This window comes from Zingiber officinale, chromosome 5A, assembly GCF_018446385.1.
Source record: "Zingiber officinale cultivar Zhangliang chromosome 5A, Zo_v1.1, whole genome shotgun sequence".
In the NCBI taxonomy this organism is placed as follows: Eukaryota; Viridiplantae; Streptophyta; class Magnoliopsida; order Zingiberales; family Zingiberaceae; genus Zingiber; species Zingiber officinale.
The window spans coordinates 29,234,235-29,258,131 of NC_055994.1; the positions used below are offsets into that span (position 1 = coordinate 29,234,235).

Sequence of the window (23,897 nt, forward strand, 5' to 3'; positions counted from 1 at the left end):
GCACCGACGTTAAATATCGAGAGACGACGATCACCCGCTCGGACATACAGTCCAGTCAGTCGGACTTAATCGCCTCCTTCGACTAGACTTGAAGGGGAGGCAAGTGATCCGGCAGTAAGAATGGGGGACCCCATTTAGCCGAGTCAACGCCACGTGGAAAGGTAAAAGGCCGAGCTGATTATGATGGTGACGACCGACTGAAGCTTCCGAGCGGAAGCGAGGCACCCCGGCGGGGAGTCGGGGTTCCGACACTCATGATGAACAGTATAATAGTGCCGATCGGATGGCCCGCTCGGCCGAAGGAATGAAGTATCAACACTGCGAACAGTCCCGAGCACGCGACCAGGAAGCTCCCGAGCGGATCAGCACGTCCGACCGGTCGGACGTGAGGAAACCGCCGACCGGTCGGACGCTCGGCATGGAGACAAGGACAGAAATATCCTCTGACAGCAGGTGATACGCAGGATCTTAGGGCATGGGCTCACTGTCCCATCAGATACGTGCTCGAACTGTAGCAGTAAGGGGTCAGGCAAGCTCATCTGACAAGCCCATACTAAGGTATGGCACAGAACACGTGTGCACCTCGGTGTGAGTGCACATGCCTCTTCATAGCCCTATATAAGGGTCCTCACCCTTCGCCGGAGGTACGCTCTCTCGCATGTTGGAGCCTCATATCTGCTGTCTGCTTGCCTGACTTGAGCGTCGGAGGGTCGTCGCCGGGGACCCCTCCCCGGCCCGACTTCTGTGCAGGTTCGCCGGAGGTCGGTGCAGTTGGTCGGAGATAGAGGAGAGCGCCAGGTGCCCAGCGCCCGTCGATTCAGCGACTCGGACAGGATCAATCGTTATCTTTTATCATCACACTATGTCCCGGTGGGCAATCTTAGTACCTTACCTCATTATTGTATCAAAGAAGAGATGGCAAATTATTGAACTAATTAGATGGATTTGCTTCATGTAAACCTTCCTACCAATTTATAGATACATTAGCAAATTAATTTTATTTCTTTTACCAAATTAAAGAATGATGATTAATAATTGCAGAAAATTAACAATTTTTATTCATTGCAGAAATACCCTCTTTTTATTACATTTTCCGTGGTCGTACCCTTATCCGCGATATTGCGCAGTTGGTTTCGTCTCAGAGAAGCAAGAAGCAGCGGCGGTGGGTCGGGCGAGCGGCCATGGATGGGAAACAGAGCGCGGCGACGATGGCTCCGCCGACTACTCCAACGAACCCTGTCGCCCAGTTGCAGGTGCAATTCAAGGAACTAGAGACTGGATTCCGCGCCTGGCTAGCGAAGCAGCCGACGGCCGTAGAGGCTGCCGTCGTCACCGCCACCAGCGCCGCCCAGGGCGCCTTCATCGGCGCCCTCATGGGATCTCTCACCTCAGACGCTGCCATCCCCACCCCTCCTCCTAATGCCCCTGGCTTCAACCCCCAAGCCATGGCCTCCCTCAAGCAAGCGCAGGTTCCTCTTTGTTCTATATTTTCCTCCCTGTCTCTCACTTTCCTTTTCCACTCATTTCCGCTTGGATTGGTGTAATCTTTATGAATATGCGCTTTTCTTGATTAAGTGAGAAGATGTATTTCTTGTCTTCTGATTTCTTCGATGTTGATGATGCACAAAATGTATAATTGATGATGTAAATGTGTTCCACACTGCCCACTATACAGTTCGTGCCGCTTCTTTTTATTTGTTATTAGCTCGTCTGTTTCTGGGTTTTGATCAAATGGATCCTTTTTCCTCTGTTAGACCACCATAATATTGTTTGATATTAAGAGTTTCTTTTGCAATGTCTATATAACAGTTACTTGGATATCCAAGCTTCAAACAACCGAGTTATATACTTTTTTTTTTTGGCTAAAAGGTTATATACTTATTTGCATATGCTGATTCTTAACATACAATTTCTCTTTGCCTTCTTCTTCTACCAATGCCGCATGTTTTATCCTAAAGTAACATAAACAGAGAGCCTTTATATTCTACACGGAACTTTTAGATATGTATGCACTCAAGAATGCTCTTCTTGCATTTATATTGCAGGCTTTTACAGGTGGTCCCTTGGTTCAAGCTCGCAATTTTGCTGTTATGACAGGTACTAATGCAGGCATATCATGCGTGATGAGAAGAATAAGAGGAGTTGAGGACATGCAAAGTAGGTGAGATTCTTGAGTTCATACTTGTGTTATGTTGTGACTTGTGATTACTGAATCATGTTAAGTTTTGATGGAAGCAAATAAGTCTTGTCTAACACTTTGATTTCTGAGCAATTTCTAATTTTAGGTTACCAGGGCACATAGCTATAAAGGGCACCATACATGAGAAATTCCCATGCCACTTACATATGAAATGAGCAGTCAACTAAATTGTTTGAATGACAATGTCACTGCATTATTTTTTCCAATTTTTTTCTTAAAAAAATGGTGATTGTTTTTGTTTATATTTTCATCCTTTAGATACATTTTTCTCCAACAGAATATTTATTGAAAGATAGCATCGTTGGTAAAATAAAAATTTCTTGATATTTGAGAGTGTACTACTCTTATCAGTAGCATCACTTGTGAGATAGATATTGTTTTTATGTAGAAGGTTGTTTATCTCCTTAGTCTCACATGGCCCAGTGTGGCATGCTAAGTGTGTTATATTAAGGGCTAGTTTACCTTGAAAGAGGGAAGTTGGTTCTGTGAAGGGGGGCCAATCTGATAGTATCGATGTCCCATTTTGATTGATCACTTCCAAGAACATGAATAGAAAGGAATTCAAAGATGAATCCACAGATCCAATTCTGGAACTTTTTGCTTTGGATGGAATGTGCTTTTTCCTCACTTGAATATGGTGCCAGAATCTTAATCCAACCCATACCTCTGGTGATTAAGCAAGACCTTCACTGTTCACTTGCAACATAAACATGTACCTTTAAGCCTAATGGCAAAGTTCAGACACCCTGTGTGTGCTTAGAGCCTCAACCTGTACCTTTGTGCTTGATGCCCAAGTGTGGGCATTCTACCAGTGCTTAGAGTCTCAACTTGTATCTTTGTGCATGATGGCTAATGTGCTTAGTGTGTCAACCTGTATGTTTGAGTCGAATGGGACATGAGAGAGCATGTTGAGGATGCAATGCCCATCAACGTAAAGGTTGGTCCATCGCCTCATAATCATACATAGACTAATATGAGCATTTTGAATGTGCATATATTTGGAGGAAGTCTCCTTCCCAAATGATTAATCGTTTTTGGATAGAATGCTCGATTGTTTGAAGCAATCCTTGTTGGTTAGTCCTTTGCTTTAATATTTTGGACTCAAATACTTTAATATCAAGCAATCCTTGTTGGTTGAGTGATGTCAGATATACACACTACAAATGATGAAGCATTTGATTTCATTTGTGATGCAAAAAGCTAGTAATAGTCTCCATAGATTTCATTCGACCATTTTTTGACCTTTAAAATAAGTATGAAATACATTTGTAGCATCATTTCAAAATCAGATACCACATTAATTTATCTTCATCCTTATAATTGGATTTGCAGATGAATTCTTAAGCCTAAATTTTGTTCTGGATCTCAGGACTAATTTTCAACCTATGCCTAAGTTGGTGTTTTTCCTATTTTAATTAATGGTCATAGCTTCCTTGTCAATAGGTAAAGCTCTCATGTTTATTACCTTTTAAAGTTGTCTATTTGTTTAAGTTTGAGTATAAATTACATGCTTGCCCCTACATATTGTGGTATCCTTGAACCGTCCTTCAATTTCTACTTTCCTTGCTTTGTCCCTTTGTCAACCATGTACCAAATTTAAATAAAAGGAAGTCCGGTTACAAAGCTCCCGTTAATGCTGCTGCTTTGCAAGAGGTTGTTTTCAAGACTCGAACTTATGACTTCCGGGTCACATGGTAGCAACTTTGCCGTTGCGCCAAGACCCCCCTTCATGTAGCAAATTTAAATGTGTAATATGATGTTCTTTAAGTTTCATGTATGAAAACAAGGCATTAATTATTTTGACTTTTTTTTAAAATGTGTAATGAAAAAAAACAAGTCAACATGATTAATACCTTGTTTTCATACATGGAATTTAAAAAAATATCATATAGCATTTTATGGTTTATTGTTTACTCGATTTTGTCCGACATTGTATTCCTTCTTATGAGAACCATTGCCACATTCCTCAAGTTAGGGACTGAACTTAGGAGTTTACAACTGAGCATATCAAATAACCCAAACTCCAAGGTAATAACCATGACTAAAAGGTTATATAAGATGTTATAAATTATAGTGCCCCTGTTCGGATTCAATTAAAAGGTTTCTAAGGAATATGGTATTCACTGATTAAAATTGCAATTCTTATGATGGTATTGAAATATCTGATTTTGTTTCAGGCTAACATTGTAGTTTTAGTTTACGAAGAGTGGTTTAATATTGAAAACTTGGAATCATCTCTGATCCATATCAATCTTAAGGAACAACAACCAGTTTGGTCTTTTATTGTGGCGAATACTCCCTTGTTTCATCATTTTAAGTCATTAATTCCAAATGTATGGGTGATATTTACTTTATCAGTTGGGAAGATCATACAAGACTCACCACTCCTTAACTACTTTATTTATGAACAAGAGAACTAGTGCTTGACTTCCATTTTATCATTTAAGTCATTAATTCCAAGCATATGTGTTATATATACTGAATCAGTCCATAAGATCATGCAAAGTCAATCAATATTTGTCTACATTATGAACAAGAGAAGAAGAACGTGACTTTATTTTGCTTGATCTTGAAACATGCTTCGCTTGACTTCAATCTTGAGATTTTGAGCTTCTAAGTATTTTTCCTAATTGCTTTTGAAGTTTGAATAAAACCTTTGATTGCAATAGGTGTTTGCTTATATTCTGAAATCTATATCCAAATTATTAAAATGTTATATATATATATATTGTGTTTTGTCATTCGGAAACTTTGTTTGGGCTTGATACATTTTTATGTACTGAATGTGACAAAATTAAATGTTTGTTAGAGTTGTACACAGATAAACTGTGAATCATATTGAACATCTTGTACATTTGTGTTTAGTATTAGACATGGAAGAATAAATTTAAGGCATGCTAACCTGACATGATTCAAGAGCATCCATATGCAGAATGCCCTAAATTTTATGTCAACCAAAGTGTTCCATTCATATCACATCTCTATTCAGAAGTTGTCAACAGGAAGGTTTACTGGAGAAGGTTGAATCTGCAAATATTAGTATCCCAATTAGTTAGCACTTCCAACTTTAATAATCTTCGAACTATTTGAGTGCTTATGAATTGACAATCATTTGTTTTCAGTCAGGAAGGAGATTTTTGACCATGAAGAGAGGTATGTGTTTGTATATATCAAAAGCTTAAAAAAAACTTAAGATTTGCCAAGAAAATGAGTGTGCCAACCTTACAACTTTAAGGCAAGAAGATTATTGCACCACCCATGAAACTTTCTGATTCAGTCTTTTGACTAAGATGGTAGCTGCCTTTAGTCACAAAGTAGATTTGACTTGTCCTTGCTGGAGACATAGAGAATTGAATGACAGGAAACATGAAATAAACCTAGGAATGGAATAGTATGAAATTCCTTTTTTTTTTGTTTGGTATCAAATATCCAAAAGATGAATGATGCACCGTCTATTACCTAACTCGTAACTACATGCCTTTTAATTGCACTGTGACATAATCATATCTCTCCCATCCATTTTGCTCTCATGAAATAAAACATCAGGGTAAAAAATTGTTACCTTTCCAACTCATTGTTCACAGTTCCATATTAATCCCTTAATCCAAACATCCTAAATCATGGGATGCCAATTAATTCCTATATTATTTTATTCATTCACACCTAAACCCTTGGGTATTGTCTTTTAGGTGGATTATCTGCACCTTATAATTTCACACTTTTATGTGATATATAAGACAGACTGAAAATTGTGTGAAGTATCAAAACCATAACGCCTACGGATATAAAAACTAACATGTAAATTGGTGTTACGAATATCTTGATTCTAAGTGGTACAGCTAGCTTGTTATCCAACTTCATATTTATTCTAATCATTTTAGGTTTACAAAGCTAGAGTGACCTAAAATAATTTGACTCATTCTGCTGTTCTCATCAATAAGCTAGTATTCTTTCTATCAACATTTTGTCAAAGCTTCTTGCAGTTAAAATCCTTATTCTTCATATTGTTTCCACTAAGATAGAGAATTTTGCTAGAGCTGAGAAAGGTTTACAAATATCAGTTTTCTTGAACTTTCAAAATTGGCTCGCTACTCATCTACTCTGATTGTTCTTGTAGTATGGTTGCGGCATTTGGTTCTGGTGCAATGTTTTCGTTGGTCAGTGGCATGGGAGGTCCAAACCAGGCTCTTAATGCAGTTACCTCAGGACTGTTTTTTTCACTAGTTCAAGGTGGTATTTTCAAGGTACATAAAGAGGATTTAAGATTATGTCAGCCACTTGTGATGGTCTTATTTTGGATAGATTATCAGTACCTTCTGTACCAAGCTACATTTCATGTGGAAATTTTGATCTTCTACTTGCTATGATAATTTAGCTTTGTTATTATCTTCACATATGATTTTCCCCCGAATAAAATATAAATAAGGTGAGTATATTTCTCACGACTAGTGGATTTGTTGTGACAATCTTGAAGTTGAGCTTCTCATATGATGGCCATTGTAATGCAACAAACAACATCAAGCTAAGCCATAATTTTCTTCTGGGTTAATACTCAAGAGGTATCTGAATAGCTTCACAAATGTTCTATAATTTGGTAAATTGTTAGATTCTTCCAATGCAACAGGTCAAGACATGGAATTTGCAGTAATTTAAGTGCTGATGAAAAACAGTTTGGATACTATTTCCTATACCTTCAAAGGAGCAATATAAAATAACAAATATAAAGCAATGAGTCATGGCTTTCGCTTACTGACCTGTAGAAAATATTTTTGATTACAGTTAATTAGGTATAAATGAAATGAGCAATCATCTGGTGATTGTCTCATCTAATGTCGAAAAGAAAATTCTTCATTGGAATAGGATTATAGGAATTAACATAGATTGAACCTCTCTCAAGCTTTGTAGATGGCCAAATTGCTCACTGCCTATGCTGGGATCACATTGGTGTAGCATTCATTTATCCTGGTGCCTTGGCAGGCGTTTTAGTAATGGATATTGCCATATTGGTATATTTAAAGGTTTCAAAATCCAAAATCTGGTCAGGATGTTGTTGGAATGCCAAACTCAAAGTCTGTCCTACAATTTTTGTATTCAAGTAGCAAGCACCTACTCATACTTGTCTATTGTCAGTCCGATATACTGCTTGATTTTTGTGTTCTCTTACAATTTCAGGTAAGTGAGAAATTCTCACAGCCACCAGCTGAGGACATGTTATACTCCCACACAAAAGGAATGTTAACAAGTCTTGGCCTTCAGAACTATGAGAAGAACTTCAAGAAAGGCCTACTCAATGATGCTACTCTTCCCCTTCTCACTGATAGGTAAGGATTTTGTAGCCCCTCTATGCAGTAGTCAATTGGGCAAGTCCCTGCTTTGCATGAAACCACCTTTCTCACAAATAGTTTTTATATAGATTTTTTATTAGCGCATGAAAGCAATCATACTTTTTCTAGATCATTTTTAATGCATTTTTACGTGTTCCAGTGCTCTTCGAGACGTCAAAATTCCTCCTGGGCCTAGACTTCTTATTCTCGATCACATTCAAAGGTAAACGAAAGTGCCTACTCTATCAAATTGCTTCCGAAGCTTTCCTTTCATCATACATGTTGACAGCTCCAATTGTATCTAACAGGAACCCTGATTTGGTAAAACGATGAAGACAACTGTGAACAATGTTATATTCCAAGCAATGAGAGCAAATTTGGTTGACGGTGCCAGTTTAGATGAACTTTGTGCTTTTGTGATACTTGCTGCGTTTTCATCTTAGAAACAATTATAATAGGGATGATCTGAGTATCCAAATTTTGCTCCAAAATACTGCTCATTGCGATGAATGCAAAATTTCTTTTGTTTGTCACCAGTTACATTGGATAGTTCTAATGTTTGCATCCTGCAAGTATTTTAAATGTCTTTCGGCAGTAGGTCAAACATCTCGTTCTACAGGTTACTATCGTCCAGATCAAAGAGTTCGACATAAATTTTGGAAGTGATAATTGTTTCATTCATTCCTATCAGAATTTGCACCAAGCCACTCCAATTGAAGCCGCATTATCCCATAACAGAAGAAAAGACGAAAAACTTAGGCATGGACTTGCTTTGAAAACTATAATTCACTCCCCCCAACTCTGATGGCTGCCCCGGATTATTATAATACCTGCCAACTTATCACCTGTAATAAGAGAGATTCAGATGCAAAGCATACCTTAGGCGTATGACAATCGCCAAGAAAACCAATACATGATGAAACGCATTAAACATACAAGAACAAAATGATAGTAGTATCTTAGCTGGAACATAACCATATTTTGTGCAGATGAAGAATCAATTGGACAAGCCAATTTTGCAAGAATCATGGCCTGAGAAGATTAGGTCCAGCAAGAATTACACATGGTTCATGTATTAATTTATGAAGATTGCATGAACAAACCCAATAAAAATGCTACTTGATCATTTTTCCTGTAATAAACTTCCACCAATATTGAATTTTATCAACATTGTGATCTACATACTCTTGCACTCTAGCACCAATGTTATGGTCTTCTTAATGTCCATCTTGAGCCCCTTTATTTTTCAAGACGCCTTCTTTGTGTTCATGTTTGTGTTTGTGTTTGATTTTGATTTTCGTCTAGAGCATTTTTAAGTGAAACATCCCTTTTTGATTGTGTCATTAAGATTGCTTGACAATCCATTCCCTAGGACTATGGTACCGCGGTAGGGCATTCATATTATCATATAGGTACCGCAGTTCGATCCTCAGCTATGACGTATTTGTAAGAATTTTTCCTTCAAATAGAGAGTGCAACCAAAGGATGCTGGACTTTTGGGTTGACCGCTGCGCGCACTTCCCGATTTACCCTAGTAGTCGATGGAAAATTTCCGTGGGGCCGGACTGGTCACCCCAGGGATAGTCAATGAGGCTAACTAGTTTATTATTTTTTTAATATCGGCAAAATTAATAGGGCACGCAATCACCCCAGGGTTAATCAATGAGGCTAAACTGGGTTTATCATTTTTTTTCGTATTTGCAAAATCACGAGGGTACCGGGGGCGACTTTTTGGCACTTAGTATCGGCAAAAAACATTATTTGTATTCTCCTTACGTAAAGAACCATTGCATTAGGGGAAATGCCCCCCCCCCCCCAAGAGAATGTAGAGCCGTCTTAAAAGGCCGCTAAGGTGACGGTTTCACTTTTTGCTCTAATAGTATCGTCAAAATCATGATCGTTGTCACCGGCATATAACCGAGTTGGTACTTGGATGACAGATTGCCACATAAGAGCAAGGATTGAATCCCCGGGAACAATTCCTTGGAAAATAAAATCCCTTCCATCTAAAGAGGTTGGCCACTATGATTTACTCCATTTATCTCGCTGTGGCTCTGGCGATGAGGGGTGCTTGGACGTAGTATCAGCAAAATCAAGTTTTTCTTTATCCTCAAGGTATTCATCGAGAGGTTATTCACGATGTTTGTAGAATAAGAAATATTTGATCCACTCATGCTCCCATTTATATCTGGATACAAAGCAACAGAAATGCCCTAATTTGTTCCACAATTCAGAATTTCAGAAAGGAGCATTAAAAAACATGTAATACTTGAAATATTAGTTTACAAGCCCATATGCTAATTTCTCTATCAATGTATAACATACTTAATGCAGTGTTTCATGTTTACATATGTATAAAAATGAAAATGCAAAAAAGTTTACCAACAAAAGAGCTCACGACAATCAGCACAATTATAATATGGCTAATTGGCCAACATCCTCAGGAAATAGAAATAAAAACAAAAGTGATTGCACTAGCGTTGAGATCACATAGGAGATGTTGAATTCTTAGCAAAAGCCTCCTTGACAATTAAATCATCATGGGCATCTGGATGTACAAGATCCACTGGATCTGGATCCAAAGCCAACATACCAGTCTTTTTGAACCTTTCTACAAGGTACTTCTAGTTTATCCATCAACAGATAGCCAGAGACCCTAATATAACCACCAGATTTATATCGACCTGCAGCAATCCACCAAACAATTGTTGAAGCTACTTACCTGAAAAAATTTACAACTCCATTAATGCTATTTCTCTTGTACCATCCTTGTCTGTATGATATAACAGAGGGCAAGAATGGACTGTCAATTGATGGAAAGCATGCAATTTTGACATCAATGAGAACTGTATGCTATTATGTGTTGAATAACCAAAAAAAAGAAAACATGCATAGGAATTACCTATAAGATATTGAAATTTATAATAACAGAAATAGCGTTAAAGAGATTGGTTCTCTGACACTAGAAAGATTGAGTTTCTAGAAGATAAATTGGTAATTAATTATAAACTTAATTGCAATTAACACTCACTAAGGATATTTATATTTGTTTGTGTTGAAGAGTTAGAATGGATTGTCGATAGGTAGAAAGCAGACCATCCTGACGAATTTGCAATTTTGACATCAATGGAAACGGTATGATATTATGTGCTCAATAACTGTAAAAAATTATAGAGATAAGAGCTTGTTGATGAACATGGTTTACAAGTTTTGTTTGTGGGCATTGTTCATTCAGTTAAACATATATATGTTTAAGCTTGTTCATTTAGTTAGATGAGATGTTAAGCTTGGTCATTTAATTGACCTTGTTCATGAACATCAACGAGCAGTGTTAAGCTGAATTTTTATTAGCTCAGGCAATAAATGTGAAGGATGTGTGATTGGTCCTCTCACCATTCAAAAGCCTTATTTCAGTTTCAATTGGAATTGAAAGATTACAAATAATATGGTTGGTTGGATGGATGGATGAAGCCTTATTTTTGTAACCTAATTCTTAATTTACATATTTTTATATAGAGAAAAGATGAATAATTAGTTTAAACTTTTAATTGGTATGAATTGGCGTGGTTGAAATATTCAAAGCTATCTCAGCATAAACATTGATATTTATAAAGATTAAAAAAAGGATTGAATGTTACCTTCCCAGTAACATCGCAGCACAACTTTAGAAGTCCCACCACATTTGGCTCACAACTAAAAGATCCATTTATAGCACCAATAAGCTGTCAAATTCCTTGTGTTGATTCAAAGATGCAAAGTTAATGTTTAACAATTAAGAGTAGCATCTCTTCAGCATAGCTTTTGCACTTTTGCTCTATAAATGCACGCTTGAGAAATGTGCTTTTTCAGAGATAAGTGGCTGGTTCTTAGCTTTCTGCCTGAAGCTTGCAGGTTCATAGCTGCTGTACAATCATGCCTATGTTGCCTTCTAAAGAAATGAGTACGCTATAGCTAGGAATTCTCCTTGTGATTGACTGCCATGCTGATTATACCCTGTATGGATCTCAGATGCTCCATTTGTATGTTGTAGCAAGTGTGAAAATTCTATCAAGCAAACGTTAGTTACCATGTGAATCCTCCCTTTTGAGGACCAATCCATGTGGCTTCAGAAGATATGTGATGCGAGTACACAACTCCTAGCTACATTTTGTTGTGTTCCATAGAACCACCTCACCAGTAGTCTTTGCATGAGCATACACCATTGTCAAAATGATGGAAACGACTAGAATCTCTAACTATTATTGTACGGTTAGTTATCTTTGATGCCAATTTAATCACAGTATGGCAATCTCCACAAGCACGGAGATTTTTTACAATTTGGATGGTCACACCATCTTGTGTGTTTAATATAGCAAAGCATAGAGCTAATCGCTCGCTATGACTAGATAAGAAGGATTCTTTCTCTTCTTCTTCAACATTATGCATAACGTGACTTGTGTCAGGAATATAACCCATCATCTCCAACTTTTTATGCAAATGGTTCCAAACATCACGTATGCCCTCATATTGTGGATGAGATTGATCACCAACACTAAATGCATGAATAGTGTTCCTAATATAAACCCAACTGCATCCAGGAGTTTTGTTCACTCTTACGTTATTAATGGCCACTCTCATTCTTCTTACATCTGTCCATCTTCCAACCTGGGCATATATATTTGAGAGAACAACATAATGAGCAACATTTTCAGGTTCTATTTTGACTAAATTGTCCAGTGCAATTTCCCCCATTGCTACATTAGAGTGCATTCTGGATGCACCCAATAACGCACCCCATACACCAGCATCTGGAGTCATTGGCATGCTTTGAATCAAGGACCAAGCTTGACCTAGCTGACCAGAGCGACCCAGCAAATCTACCATGCAAGCATAATGTTCAATGTTTGGCTCCAGGTGGTATTCACTCATTATAGATTCAAAAAGATGTTTTCCGTCTGCAACTAAACCTGCATGTCTGCAAGCGGACAACACACTGAGAAAAGATACAGAATCTGGTTTGACACAGTTAACTTTCATCTGTGAAAAAAGTGAGATGGCCCTTTCACCATGTCCATGTATGGCATATCCTGCAAGCATTACATTCCATGATACTACATCTCTGGAATCCATTTGGTTGAAGAAGTCTCTGGCATAATCAAGCCTTCCACACTTTGTGTACATGTCAATTAGACAGTTTCCAACAAGCATTTGAGAAACAAAGCCAGTCTTGATTACGTATAAATGAAGCACAGAGCCTTCTCTTATAGCTGCTAGGAATGATGCCGCTGGTATTATGCTGATAAGAGATATTAAATTAGGCTTCACATTCTCAGTTCTCATTAAGCGGAAAGCAGATAATGCTTCATTAGCACACCCATTGTGCATGTATCCTGAAAACATGGTATTCCATGATATAACGTCATTACAGGACTTGGTCTCTGAGAACAAAAATTCAGCAGTTGAAAGATCCCCACACTTGGCATACATATCAATTGTGGCATTTTTGACATAAAGATCTGAATTAAAACCATTCTTGATGACCAAGCCATGAAGACAGGCACCAAGCTCAATGGCATTTAAGATAGCGCAGGCTGGAAGAGCACCTACCATGGTGCCAGAATCTGGGTGTTTTCCTGTCAATCGCAGCTGATTAAACAACTCCAAAGCTTTAGCAGCATCACCTACTTGTGTGTAACCATTTATCAATGCATTCCAGGTCACAATATCTTTGACTTCCATTTTGTTAAATAAACTGTGTGCAGAAGAAAAGGATCCACACTGGGCATACATAGCAATCAAAGCCGTTTCCACAGAAACATTCAGATGAATGTGATACTTCAATACATAAGAATGAATGCTCTTTCCCATCTTCAGTTCCAACAAATCTGCACAAGCTGGAAGTAAGCTCACAAAGGTAACTTGATTAGGCATCACACCTGCCATTTGCATTTTTCGGTAGAGAACCAATGCATCTTCAGGATGACCAGTCTGGACACAGGATGAAATCATGGCAGACCAAGCTATGACATCTTTCTCTTTTATCCCATCAAACACTGACTTTGCCTTCTCTAAGTCTCCACACTTAGCATACATAGTGACAAGCATTGTTTTGATTGAGATATCTGAATCCTCCCCTTTCTCGGTCGCACACTTATGAATACTCACTCCCTTGTCTAAATCTCCAGTCTCAGTTGCAGCTGAAAGTGCACTCACCACAGACACTTGATTCAACTTTAAACCTTCACTTTTCAATTTGTCAAAAAGCAACAAAGCATCTGTATAACAGCCATTATACACATAGCCACTTATCATAGTTCCCCATGTAACATCATCTTTTCCATTCAACATCGTGTCAAAAATTTTACGAGCAATGCCAGGGCTCCGACATTTGCAGTAGGTATCAATCAGCCCATTAGAAATCGAAGGCAAAAGGCTCCTCCTAAGGATGAAACCATGAATTTCCCTGCACAGAATAAGAGCAGAGAGATCACACACAGCCGGAAACAAGTTAAGAAATGTGACCGAATTGGGGACTTCACCAGCCATTTGCATCCTCCCAAAAACTTCCAGAGCTTCAAGAGGATGGTCATTAGTGGAGAAACCCGCGATCATGGCATTCCAAGAGACAGCGTCTAGCTCAGCCATTGACTCGAAAAGCTCGCGAGCAGTATTGACCCTACCCAATTTTGAGTACATGTCAACAAGACCGGTGGAAATGAAGACATCACATAAGAGCCCTCTTCTCACAACCTCCCTCCTTATCATATCACCTGTCTCCGAGTCGAGAGCGCCAGCGCAGGCCTTGGAAGCAAAAGTGAAGGTGTATTTATCAGGCTCGAGGCCTCGTCGGAGCATGAGGTGGTAAAACTGGACAGCTTTCTTATATTCCCCCGTCCTGTTGTAGCATCGGATCATGGAGTTCCACAAGGCCACGGTAGGGAGGGGAGAGGAGTTGAAGAGGGCGAGGGCAGCATCGCACCGGCCGAAGGAGGAATAGCAACTGAGAAGCAGGGAGCGACTGGAGTCGTCGGAGAGGGATCCGAGGACCACGAGGCGGGAGTGGATCAGGAGAAGAAAGCGGAAGTCTTTGCAGGAACGGAGGAGGTGAGTGAGGTGTTTGGTCGAACAGGTTGGGCGCACTGCGGGAATCGCCGGAGCGCCAGCTGCCAAGGGACGGAAACACCGGAGACTCCAAGCCAATCCTCCGACGAACGCAGAGTTGGCGCGCTCGGCGACCGGCATGGGCGTCGCCGTCGATAGCCGAAGCATAGAAGAAGTGTCGCAGAGCGGCAGAACAGCGAAAAGTATTCGAACTTCTTCGTTCAGCGGTTGGGAAATCTACTGGCTGCAGTATTTGGTATTTTACCAATGGCACCGCATTTTTTTTTTGTAATTTATCACTTTCCACCGTTGGCTTCTAAACATTATCTATTTTTTAAATGGTCAAACTGAAAAAAGTAAATATATCAATAGCTTTTATAAGAAAATACCTTTTTTTTAAAGTCAAAATAAAAAAAAATAAAAGGTATAAATTAATGAAAAGATCAAATCAAAAGGAGCCACCAATATTAGGGTTTCTAAAAATTTTTTTTAGGGTTATAGTGTAAGGAGAGCAGATCTCCTGGACCACTCATATTTATGATCAGATCGTGACCGTGATCCGACCGTAATTAATTATGATCCCTTCCTGGGTTCATTATCCCCATCAGGTTATAATTTGGTTCGAAGCGGGCAGTCGGAGGCCGTACGGAGGACACCGGTGGTAGATAAGTAGCCAGGTTGCTAGGCACTGAGCAATGATCTCTTCCGGACGACCTTCGATCGTCCGTTCCGAATCAAAACTATAACATGGTGGGGACAATGAACCCAGAAAGGGATCGTAACAAATTGCGGCTGGATCGTGGTCATGATCCGACCGCAAATATGAGTGGTCCATCCCCTGGACCACAAAAAGTGATCCAGGAGATCCTGTCGCATAATGGAACGATAGAATATTCCAATTGTTAAATGGGGTTATAGTATCTCAGGGATATGACAAATTTGTAAAAAAAAATATTCTAAATGAGATAAACAATCAAAGGATATTGATTGTTGGACTTTTCATCACGAGCACTTCCGATCATCCCTGAGCTAGTTGGGTCCCTCAATACTTTTATTTCATATTCAGGATGAGGATCTCTAAACATCATTATATTAAAATATTATTTATTAAATTGATTAAAATTATTTAAATATGTTAGAGTAGCTATGAGTAATTATTATAACATCGATACATTAAGGGATATTTTTAAAATAAAATCATCCATGAGATACCCATTTCATAATTCTCTTAATTTGAGATGCCATTCTCATTTTTGCCCAAGATCCAGTACCCCAATTTTAAAAATTCTTAAATAGCATTTTTCTCATAATTTAATACTCAGAATAAGTTTAATTAAAGCTATAGTACATTAGAGCAATTTTGATGGAGACAGAATTGCTAAGATAAATTATAAAAGAATATTTTAAATATTAAATTATAGATAGCATACTGTTTTAATAATTTTTAAAAGAAAAAAATCAAGGGATATTTAAAGTTACCCTCTTTATTTTCTGGATAAATTAATTTCTTAGGGCTGCATATTCATTATCGGAATCGATGTAAAAAGTAAAATGAAAAAATAATTTTTTTCGTTGCTATTTGGTTTATGGTTAAATAAAAGCAGGCCTAGGTGTCGCCTTATATTCAAATTAAAGTAGGTTGAGTAATTAAAAAAATAATAACTTGATACATGAAGTCCTGTTAAAATCATCAAAAAGAATCACATCATATTAAATCCATTGTACTCGGCTTTATTTTCCATTGCAAAAGTTATTTCTGATATTCAAACTCATGAGCATAAACAACATTAACTTGAAGAAAGGCTCGATTGCTCGAATATAACTAAAAATTGATTATCATAATTAAGAGCGAGCTTTTCTGAAATATAGAATTTTCATGGCAATTATGTAGCCCCAGAGTTATGGTGCAATGATAGGATATCTAAATTGTCGTTCAGACATCCATGATTTGAATTCTAACTATGATAAATTTGTAAGAATTTATCCTCCAAATAAGACACGTAACTAAAAGATGCTGGATGGTCGGTGAAAAATTTCCATGAAATTAGACCGATCACTCCAAATTCAACGTTATCCAATCTAATTAATCATTTTTTTCTTCATTACAATTATGTAGAAGAAGGCTCAAATGTAGATGGGCCTAATTTGGTCACACTCAAACAGATCGGAGTTCATGCGAGGCAATCGACCTTAAAGTTTGAGTCATGCCTGGCCTAACCTGTGACAAATTGAGTCAAGTCTAATACACCCAAAAAAAAAAAAAAAAAGGCCGAATATGCCTCAGTCATGCTCAGCATGGTCAACACATTTTACAACATTAGCTCTCATTTAATAGTTCTTTTATTGATTACTGACTCACCTATAAAGTTAACAATATGTCTAAACGCATACATAACTCTTTCAACTTTTTACTGAACCGTGTATATAACTTTATAAATATTCATTTCTGGTACATAACTTCTAAAATGAACAAATGATGTATGTGATACTGATTTTACCTTTTGTCCATATCACTGATCATCCACGTCATCGTCGTCCACCTCATGTGCTCGTCCAAAGCAAGAAAAAGCATCCCAACCCACTTTAATTTCGCGAACTCCCACTTTCTGCTAAAACTCAATCCCGAACCCTAACTTCTCCTCCCCTCCCGATGTCGCCTGCTCGCTTTCGTTTATTTTCGAAAACGCAATCCCGAACCCCTCCTTAACTTGGTCACCTACTCCTTCCCATCGTGATTTGGTCACCAACAAAGTCTTGTATCACCGATACTTCTCATATCTGACTTCTTCACCTCCACGGGCATCATCATTTGCTTCTATGTTCTCCGTAAGTTGTCAAGTCCAATTCATATCATCACTGGCTATTGTATTCTTGGGCGCTTCACGACCTAGGTTAAAGTTCAATTTCACCACCTTCTTCACCGCATTAGCTCGTTATTATCCTAAGCTTCACTACCTTCTTCACCACGTTAGCTCCTTATTGTCCCATTGCACCACATCACTATATCTATGAGAATATCGAAGTATACATTATCATCTCCAAAGGTAAAAAATTTGAGAGTAAAATATGTTTTTTTGAATTGTTCTTTTGGTTATGATTATAGCTTGATTTACAAAAACATATTTTTTATATTTAAGTTTGTTAATAGCATCAAGATGAATTGCCCAACACATACTTTATCTAAATAAGTTAATACTATCAAGATGAATTGCTACTACTATTTAATTTTGGTAAAAAGCGCAGTTTGATTTAATATTTGTCATACTTCATACCTAAAATGTGTTAAGGATTTCTAATTTAAATTGGTTATATCATATTTAAACTGAGCACCTTATGTGTGTATAGAACTCATAATGTTGCCAACAAATTCAAAAAATTTAATATTTTTAAGATTATAGTGTGTATAAAACTCTGAGTTCATTTACTTAGTTTAAGTTATCAACAAATGTAATAATTTTTTAGATTATATGATATTTATGTTTGAATTCATTTTAATTTCATAATTGTTAATTATGTTTTCATTCATTGTATAGAGTTAGTCACTAAATTTAGTTTCACTTTATTTTACTATTAATATTTTATTGAATTTTACAAATCTTGATTATTATTTGTTATACAACAGGAAAGTAAAAGAAATGCATCAAGTTCAAGAAGTGCAATTCAATTATCAAGTTTGCAAGACAAGTTATATTGGATGAGCAAGTTGGGATATTTTATAGATTTTTGTTCTGAAACTTCTACAAGAAGAAAGACAAAGGGTCATTCAAGAGTTATATTCCATGAAAAACACAAATGTTATAAGAAGTAGCCCCTTTTCATTATTCCTCAGCATACCATAAATTCGATATCTTAGGGGATTACTGATGAACATATTGTTAGATTTTGAGGGATGTCTTAAGGCAATCTCGCCTTATGATTTTTACTAAATATAAATTCACTATTTGAGTGCATATTATATGTTTGATTATCTTAAACTTATTTACTGAATGTCCGTAATACAATTCATAGCATAAGAGAAATTGTGATTGGATCACAACTAGTGATTATCTCTATATGTGTAATTATGAACATATTAGAATTTCCCTAGTCATTGAATTGATGCATTTGAACATCATCAATTCTATAAGACTAGCATGGGTTATACTCCTTGGTTCGCCATGCAACTGTTTTCTCACTAGCTGGATACATTGGGATGTCGAGAGTTAAAGTGGATGCTAGTTATGGTAACTAGTTCATTGGAGTGACTAGCTGTAAGACTTCATATGATTATCTATATATATGGATATGTCTGTGAAGCCCTTACTGTAGCACAAGTGCAAGTTTTCTTCGACTTGAGGTATATAAGTTATCTTGGTCATAGAGACTTATACTTTAATATCTTAAGCAAACACCTCATTGAGGTGTGAACCTGGGATGATTGAGTATAAGTTGAAATGCCTGAAAATATTTGGATAGCTCACAGAGGATTCACCACTCCTTACAAGGAGATGTATACCATATAGCCACTCGTTAGGATTATTACTCAAAGTCTTTGGCTAAAGCATCACATGTTAAGAGTACATGACTCTTGTACACATGTACGAGTAATTTGAATCCGTAGAACGAGAAAGTATTACTTGGGCTAGGTGTAACGTAGTCAGTCTAGTGGGAATAAACACATATACCATATTCTGAACCAAGTGGGTATAAGACGAGTGAAAGGAACAATGTACGACTCACTGTTATTGCTGAAGGATTTAGAATTAGTTCTAAGATCAACTATGATTTTCTGACTAATTTGGGATCATGTTGTACTACTAGGTGTCACTCATGATTGTTCTATAATTAAGTATTTAATTATGGACGACCAAGATAAACCAGAAACCTATTGGGTCACACGCATTAACGAGTCTCTAAAAGATGTAAAACAAGTTAAAGAATAAGATTCTTAGATCAAGAGATAAAGGTTTGGTTGGACCATCTATAAGATAAATATAGAAATATATGTTATGATGGAAGCGCGGATGTGCTACATCTCTTATGGTAGAGTTAAACCATATTTGGTTTAATCATGAATTAGTCATAAACCAACTTTATTTAGTTGTGAACTAAACAAAGGGGTTAATGAGCTAATTTTTTGTTAAGGGATAATGAGTTAGATTTGAGCTTTCTAATCCAACTCATTAAAGAGGATTATATATAAATATAATTCAAAGAGAATTAGATACGAGTTTCATTATTTGGTCAATTGGATTTTGGAAACCCAATCCCCTCTCCCTCTCCTCTCTCCCGCCGCCAACAAGAGGGTGCTCCCTCTTGTTGCCGTGACCACCACAAGAGAGAAAAACTCTCCCTTGTGTGTTTCTCTTCTTCTTCCTCTTGATCCCTCTTCTTCGCTCATGGCTAGTAATTTTAGAATGAGAGGCTTGTACTTAATGAGTTATCTTGAGGAGCTCGGTGTGGATATGAATAGAGGCAAAGTTAGACAACGTTGCTACGGTTGATGCTCTTTTCGTTACAGGTCATCCGTAAGGTATACCTAGCACAAATTTACTTTCTATAAAATTTTAATTATGCAATCATATTTGGTATATTGTATCCTTGTATGTGTATGGTGTGTGTGATGTAATAATTAGAAATTATTATTTTATTTTCCGCTGCGCATGTTTACAAAATATGTTCTAACACGCACCCACATCGAGCATATCCCAACACATATTTGAGAGTTGGATTGTGAAAAAGAAACATTCAAATTCGCCAACGTGGTTGTGCCCTTCACAACCAATGATGTAGCATTATTGCTTGGAATCCCAAATAGAGGCAGGCATGTCGAGATTAATTCCAATGTTGCCTCTGGTGCATTATTCAAAACATTTTTTTTTCTAAGTAAAGACCTAAATTAATCTAGATTGGAAAATCTAATGAAGACTTATTGTCTCCGAGTCGATTTAGATTCGAAAATTTTTCTATTTTATAAATTTTATATTTTGTATCTTTTTTCTTTTATTTTATTTGCTTCTAGTACATATAAGCTATTGGTACAATTTACACTAATGATCTAACTTAGATTTTGATAAATGACAAGTGGATTAAAATTAGAGTATTGTGTGATCTAATTACTTTACCAAGTGTGTAGGAGTTGATGAGTCTGAAGGACCTGACACAGGTTGAAATCCAGCTAGGTCTGCGGGACCCAATAGCTAATGAAAAATCAGATAAGTCCATGGGGCCCGATATTTGGTGGGAAGTTCAGTTGGATCCACGGGACCTGACAATCAGTAGAAGTCTAGTTGAGTCCGCGAGACCTGATAACTGACAGGAAGACCTGGTGGGTCAAAGGCAAGTCAAGCGATTGCAAGTGGTAAGTGAAGATAAGCAACTAGAGGAGGGATCCAGTGAGGACGTGTTCCCGGTTGAGAGAACTATAGGCATCGGTACAACTTAGGTCTGTTTGGGAAACCTAAGTTGAGACCTAGAGAGATAAGATCTAATTGCTACTCTTATTTTTTTGTGCTAACTCTATTTTACAGGATAAATATATTTTTATTTGCCTGGACTAACTCCTTTTTGCAGAAATCAAAGGCTAAAAAAAAGGAGTCCGAGTGCCTGGAAGGGATCCGGGTGCTCGGACTAGTGTCGCCTAGGTGGGTACCGCAGGCACTCGGGTGGTCGGGTGCTTGGAGTTGATCCAGGTGCCTAGACTAGAAAAGTTATCCCGAAGCCGAGTTGGAGTGCGACGACTGGCCGAACCCACATCAACGGTCTATGCACCCGAAAGGGGTCCAAGCGCTCATAAGTGGATAAACTTTGCGGATGAAGTTTCGACAAGAGATCACCACGTCAGTGATGGTCTAGGTGCCCGGAGGGGTTCCAGGCCCCCGGAATGGGCCTATATAAGGGCCTTCGACCAGCAGCTTCAAAACATCAACTGCTACGACTTATATTCCTGTGCGCTACTTCAAAAAGGCTCTGACAACATTGCAATACTCCACTGACAACCGGACATCAACTTTACTTAGTTTTCTTTGTTGTCAGTAATTTTTCATATATAGTTCTTATACTTCATTATTGTATCTTTTTGAACTATTAGTGGATTTCTCAATGAAAGCACTCGACGAGTGCGTGCCTTGGAGTAGGAATCGTCAAAAGCTTCGAACTAAGTAAAAAATTACTTATGTTAGTGTGTGCTTTTGCTTTCTTTATTATGTTGCGTAACTTGTTTCACAATTTTCAATGAACTCTATTCACCCCTCTAGCGACTTTACGATCCAACATAAGCTACCTTTTAGAATCGTAGATATTATTGATGATTTTGATAATCTAGGAAGTTATAATTGGGTTGAGGCTATATATAATTATATGGCTCCTCAACTCCCAATATTCGGGAATGCTTTTGCATCGAAGACTCCTAGGCGTACCCTCTCACTGTCTTATATGAAGGGATTTGTTGATTTACTTGCTGTAAGTTTTTATTGATTACTTAATATATTTCATAAATATTTTAATAGTATCTAATTGTTGAACTATGACATAGGCTTGGTTTCTTGAGCATGTCCCTATTCAAGTGGCAGACAACATTGTAACACCGAGGATAAGTAAGTAGCGGTTTACTTATTCTCATAGAAATAAAATAAAGGCTAAGTTAGCAAAAGTCTTACCTAGCCAGGTAAGCATTATATATATTTCAACTCATGCTAAATTCATCTTATATAGTTAATGGTTTTTAATTAATTTATCGTTATTGATTTTGTAGATTATTGTTGATATTCTCCATATCTCCGAGGAAGTAAATTTACTTAGCACTCCCCTCCTTATTAAATTTGAGTTTACACCATAACACGATGAGACATCGACTTCACAATTTCACATAGATTCTAAGGAATAAATTGGATGTACTTGTTGTTGAAAAGGAAAAACTAATCCAAAAGCTTACCCTTGATAATGAAAGCTTAGTGAAAGTTACTCGAGAATTAGTTGTCCTTCTAGAAAGGGAAGGTTTTTCTTATCCAACTAGCTATCCGGCTAAAGATCCTCATCCTGACCTTGTTTCAACCAATTTGAAGAGGAGAGGATGTGAAAGAAGTCACTACAACCTCAAGTCGATGCCTAAAGATACACCTAATTGGCTAGCATTGGTCCTAGGTAAAAAGTGGACTAAGACAAAAATAAAGAAGGGTGAAGGGAGTGGACCCCTAAAGATACACCTAATTGGCTAGCATTACTCCAAGGACATGAGGGAAGTTGATTTTGAAATGAACGAAGAAGGTAAAACTATTTTAGTTGGTGGCGAAATTGATGATGAAGAAGAGGCTGATAAAATAAAAGCAAGGGAGAAGGAAATGAAGACTATGAGATTGAGTACAATTAAAGTAAGTTGACATTTATGTAGATATATTTAAGTTTGTTTGAAGTAATTACATTATCTTTTATTTTTCTTTTGCTTATGTTAAATACATTGAGTTTGATTTATTTACAGTATTTGAAAGGAAAATTCAAAGAAACAAAAAAGAAAAAAAAATGAGAAGAACATGTGACCTACTTGATAGAATTCCTTCAAAATCCGAGATGTCCTACATCTAATTTCCTATGGGAGGAAGACTACTACTCATTGACTATAAATGACTTCTTCACATGTGTCTAGGCAATATATTTACAGACGGTGAAGTAATTGATGCATATATTTCATTACTTTTCTGGGAAGCTTCCTCGTCTGAAGCTTCCTTGTCTAATAGGTTGTATAATAAATCCATATCTTGCTCAACTAGATTCATGGTAAATATGTTACTTCATATTATAATTTTTATTATGCTTGTGATATAATTAAACTAATTTATGATTATATATTGAATATTGCAGTCATCATATTATAGGAAACAATTTTATGTCTAATGATCAAAACAAATTCGATTGATCGAGAAGTTAGGTATATTTTTATACCTATAAATACTAATCATGCACATTATCATTTAATGGTCATGGACACCGAGGTAAAAGCATTCTACCATTATAATTCGTTGTCCTACAACTATAAATATGATCAATGATATGAGTTAGGTTTAGTAGGTCCCCGGTGAAGAGGGGAGAGGAGATAGCAGAATTAAGCAAACATGAATATCGTCTAGGGTAACATGCTTAAGGAAAATAGTTCAATATCGGTCGAGATAATAGGCTTAAAAGAAAGTAGGCCAATATCGGTCGGGGAAATATGCTTAAAGAAAATAGGCCAATATCGGCCGGGCTAATATGCTTAAAGAAAAATAGGCCAATATCGACCGGGATAATATGCTTAAAGAAAGATAGACCAATATCGACCG

General features: G+C 37.3%; 2 protein-coding genes across 3 annotated transcripts; one reads left to right on the top strand and one right to left on the bottom strand.

Annotated features, from left to right (window-relative positions):
* Window positions 1–1,092: 1,092 nt before the first annotated feature.
* LOC121980364 (chloroplastic import inner membrane translocase subunit HP30-2-like) lies at window positions 1,093–8,060 on the top strand. The gene is made up of 6 exons (XM_042532371.1): window positions 1,093–1,469; window positions 2,046–2,161; window positions 6,318–6,444; window positions 7,373–7,521; window positions 7,685–7,747; window positions 7,833–8,060. Exons 1-6 carry the CDS (start codon window positions 1,182–1,184, stop codon window positions 7,855–7,857), a joined length of 768 nt encoding a protein of 255 aa, XP_042388305.1. The 5' UTR covers window positions 1,093–1,181; the 3' UTR covers window positions 7,858–8,060.
* Window positions 8,061–9,817: 1,757 nt separating this feature from the next.
* LOC121980365 (pentatricopeptide repeat-containing protein At2g39620-like) lies at window positions 9,818–14,906 on the bottom strand. 2 transcript variants are annotated; one of them, XM_042532374.1, is made up of 2 exons: window positions 11,163–14,906; window positions 9,818–10,208 (listed from the first exon to the last, which is right to left on the bottom strand). In XM_042532374.1, exon 1 carries the CDS (start codon window positions 14,770–14,772, stop codon window positions 11,695–11,697), a length of 3,078 nt encoding a protein of 1,025 aa, XP_042388308.1. In that variant the 5' UTR covers window positions 14,773–14,906; the 3' UTR covers window positions 9,818–10,208; window positions 11,163–11,694. The 2 variants fall into 2 exon arrangements, with proteins under 2 accessions (XP_042388308.1, XP_042388307.1); XM_042532373.1 differs by having other exon boundaries at window positions 9,818–10,246.
* Window positions 14,907–23,897: the final 8,991 nt, after the last annotated feature.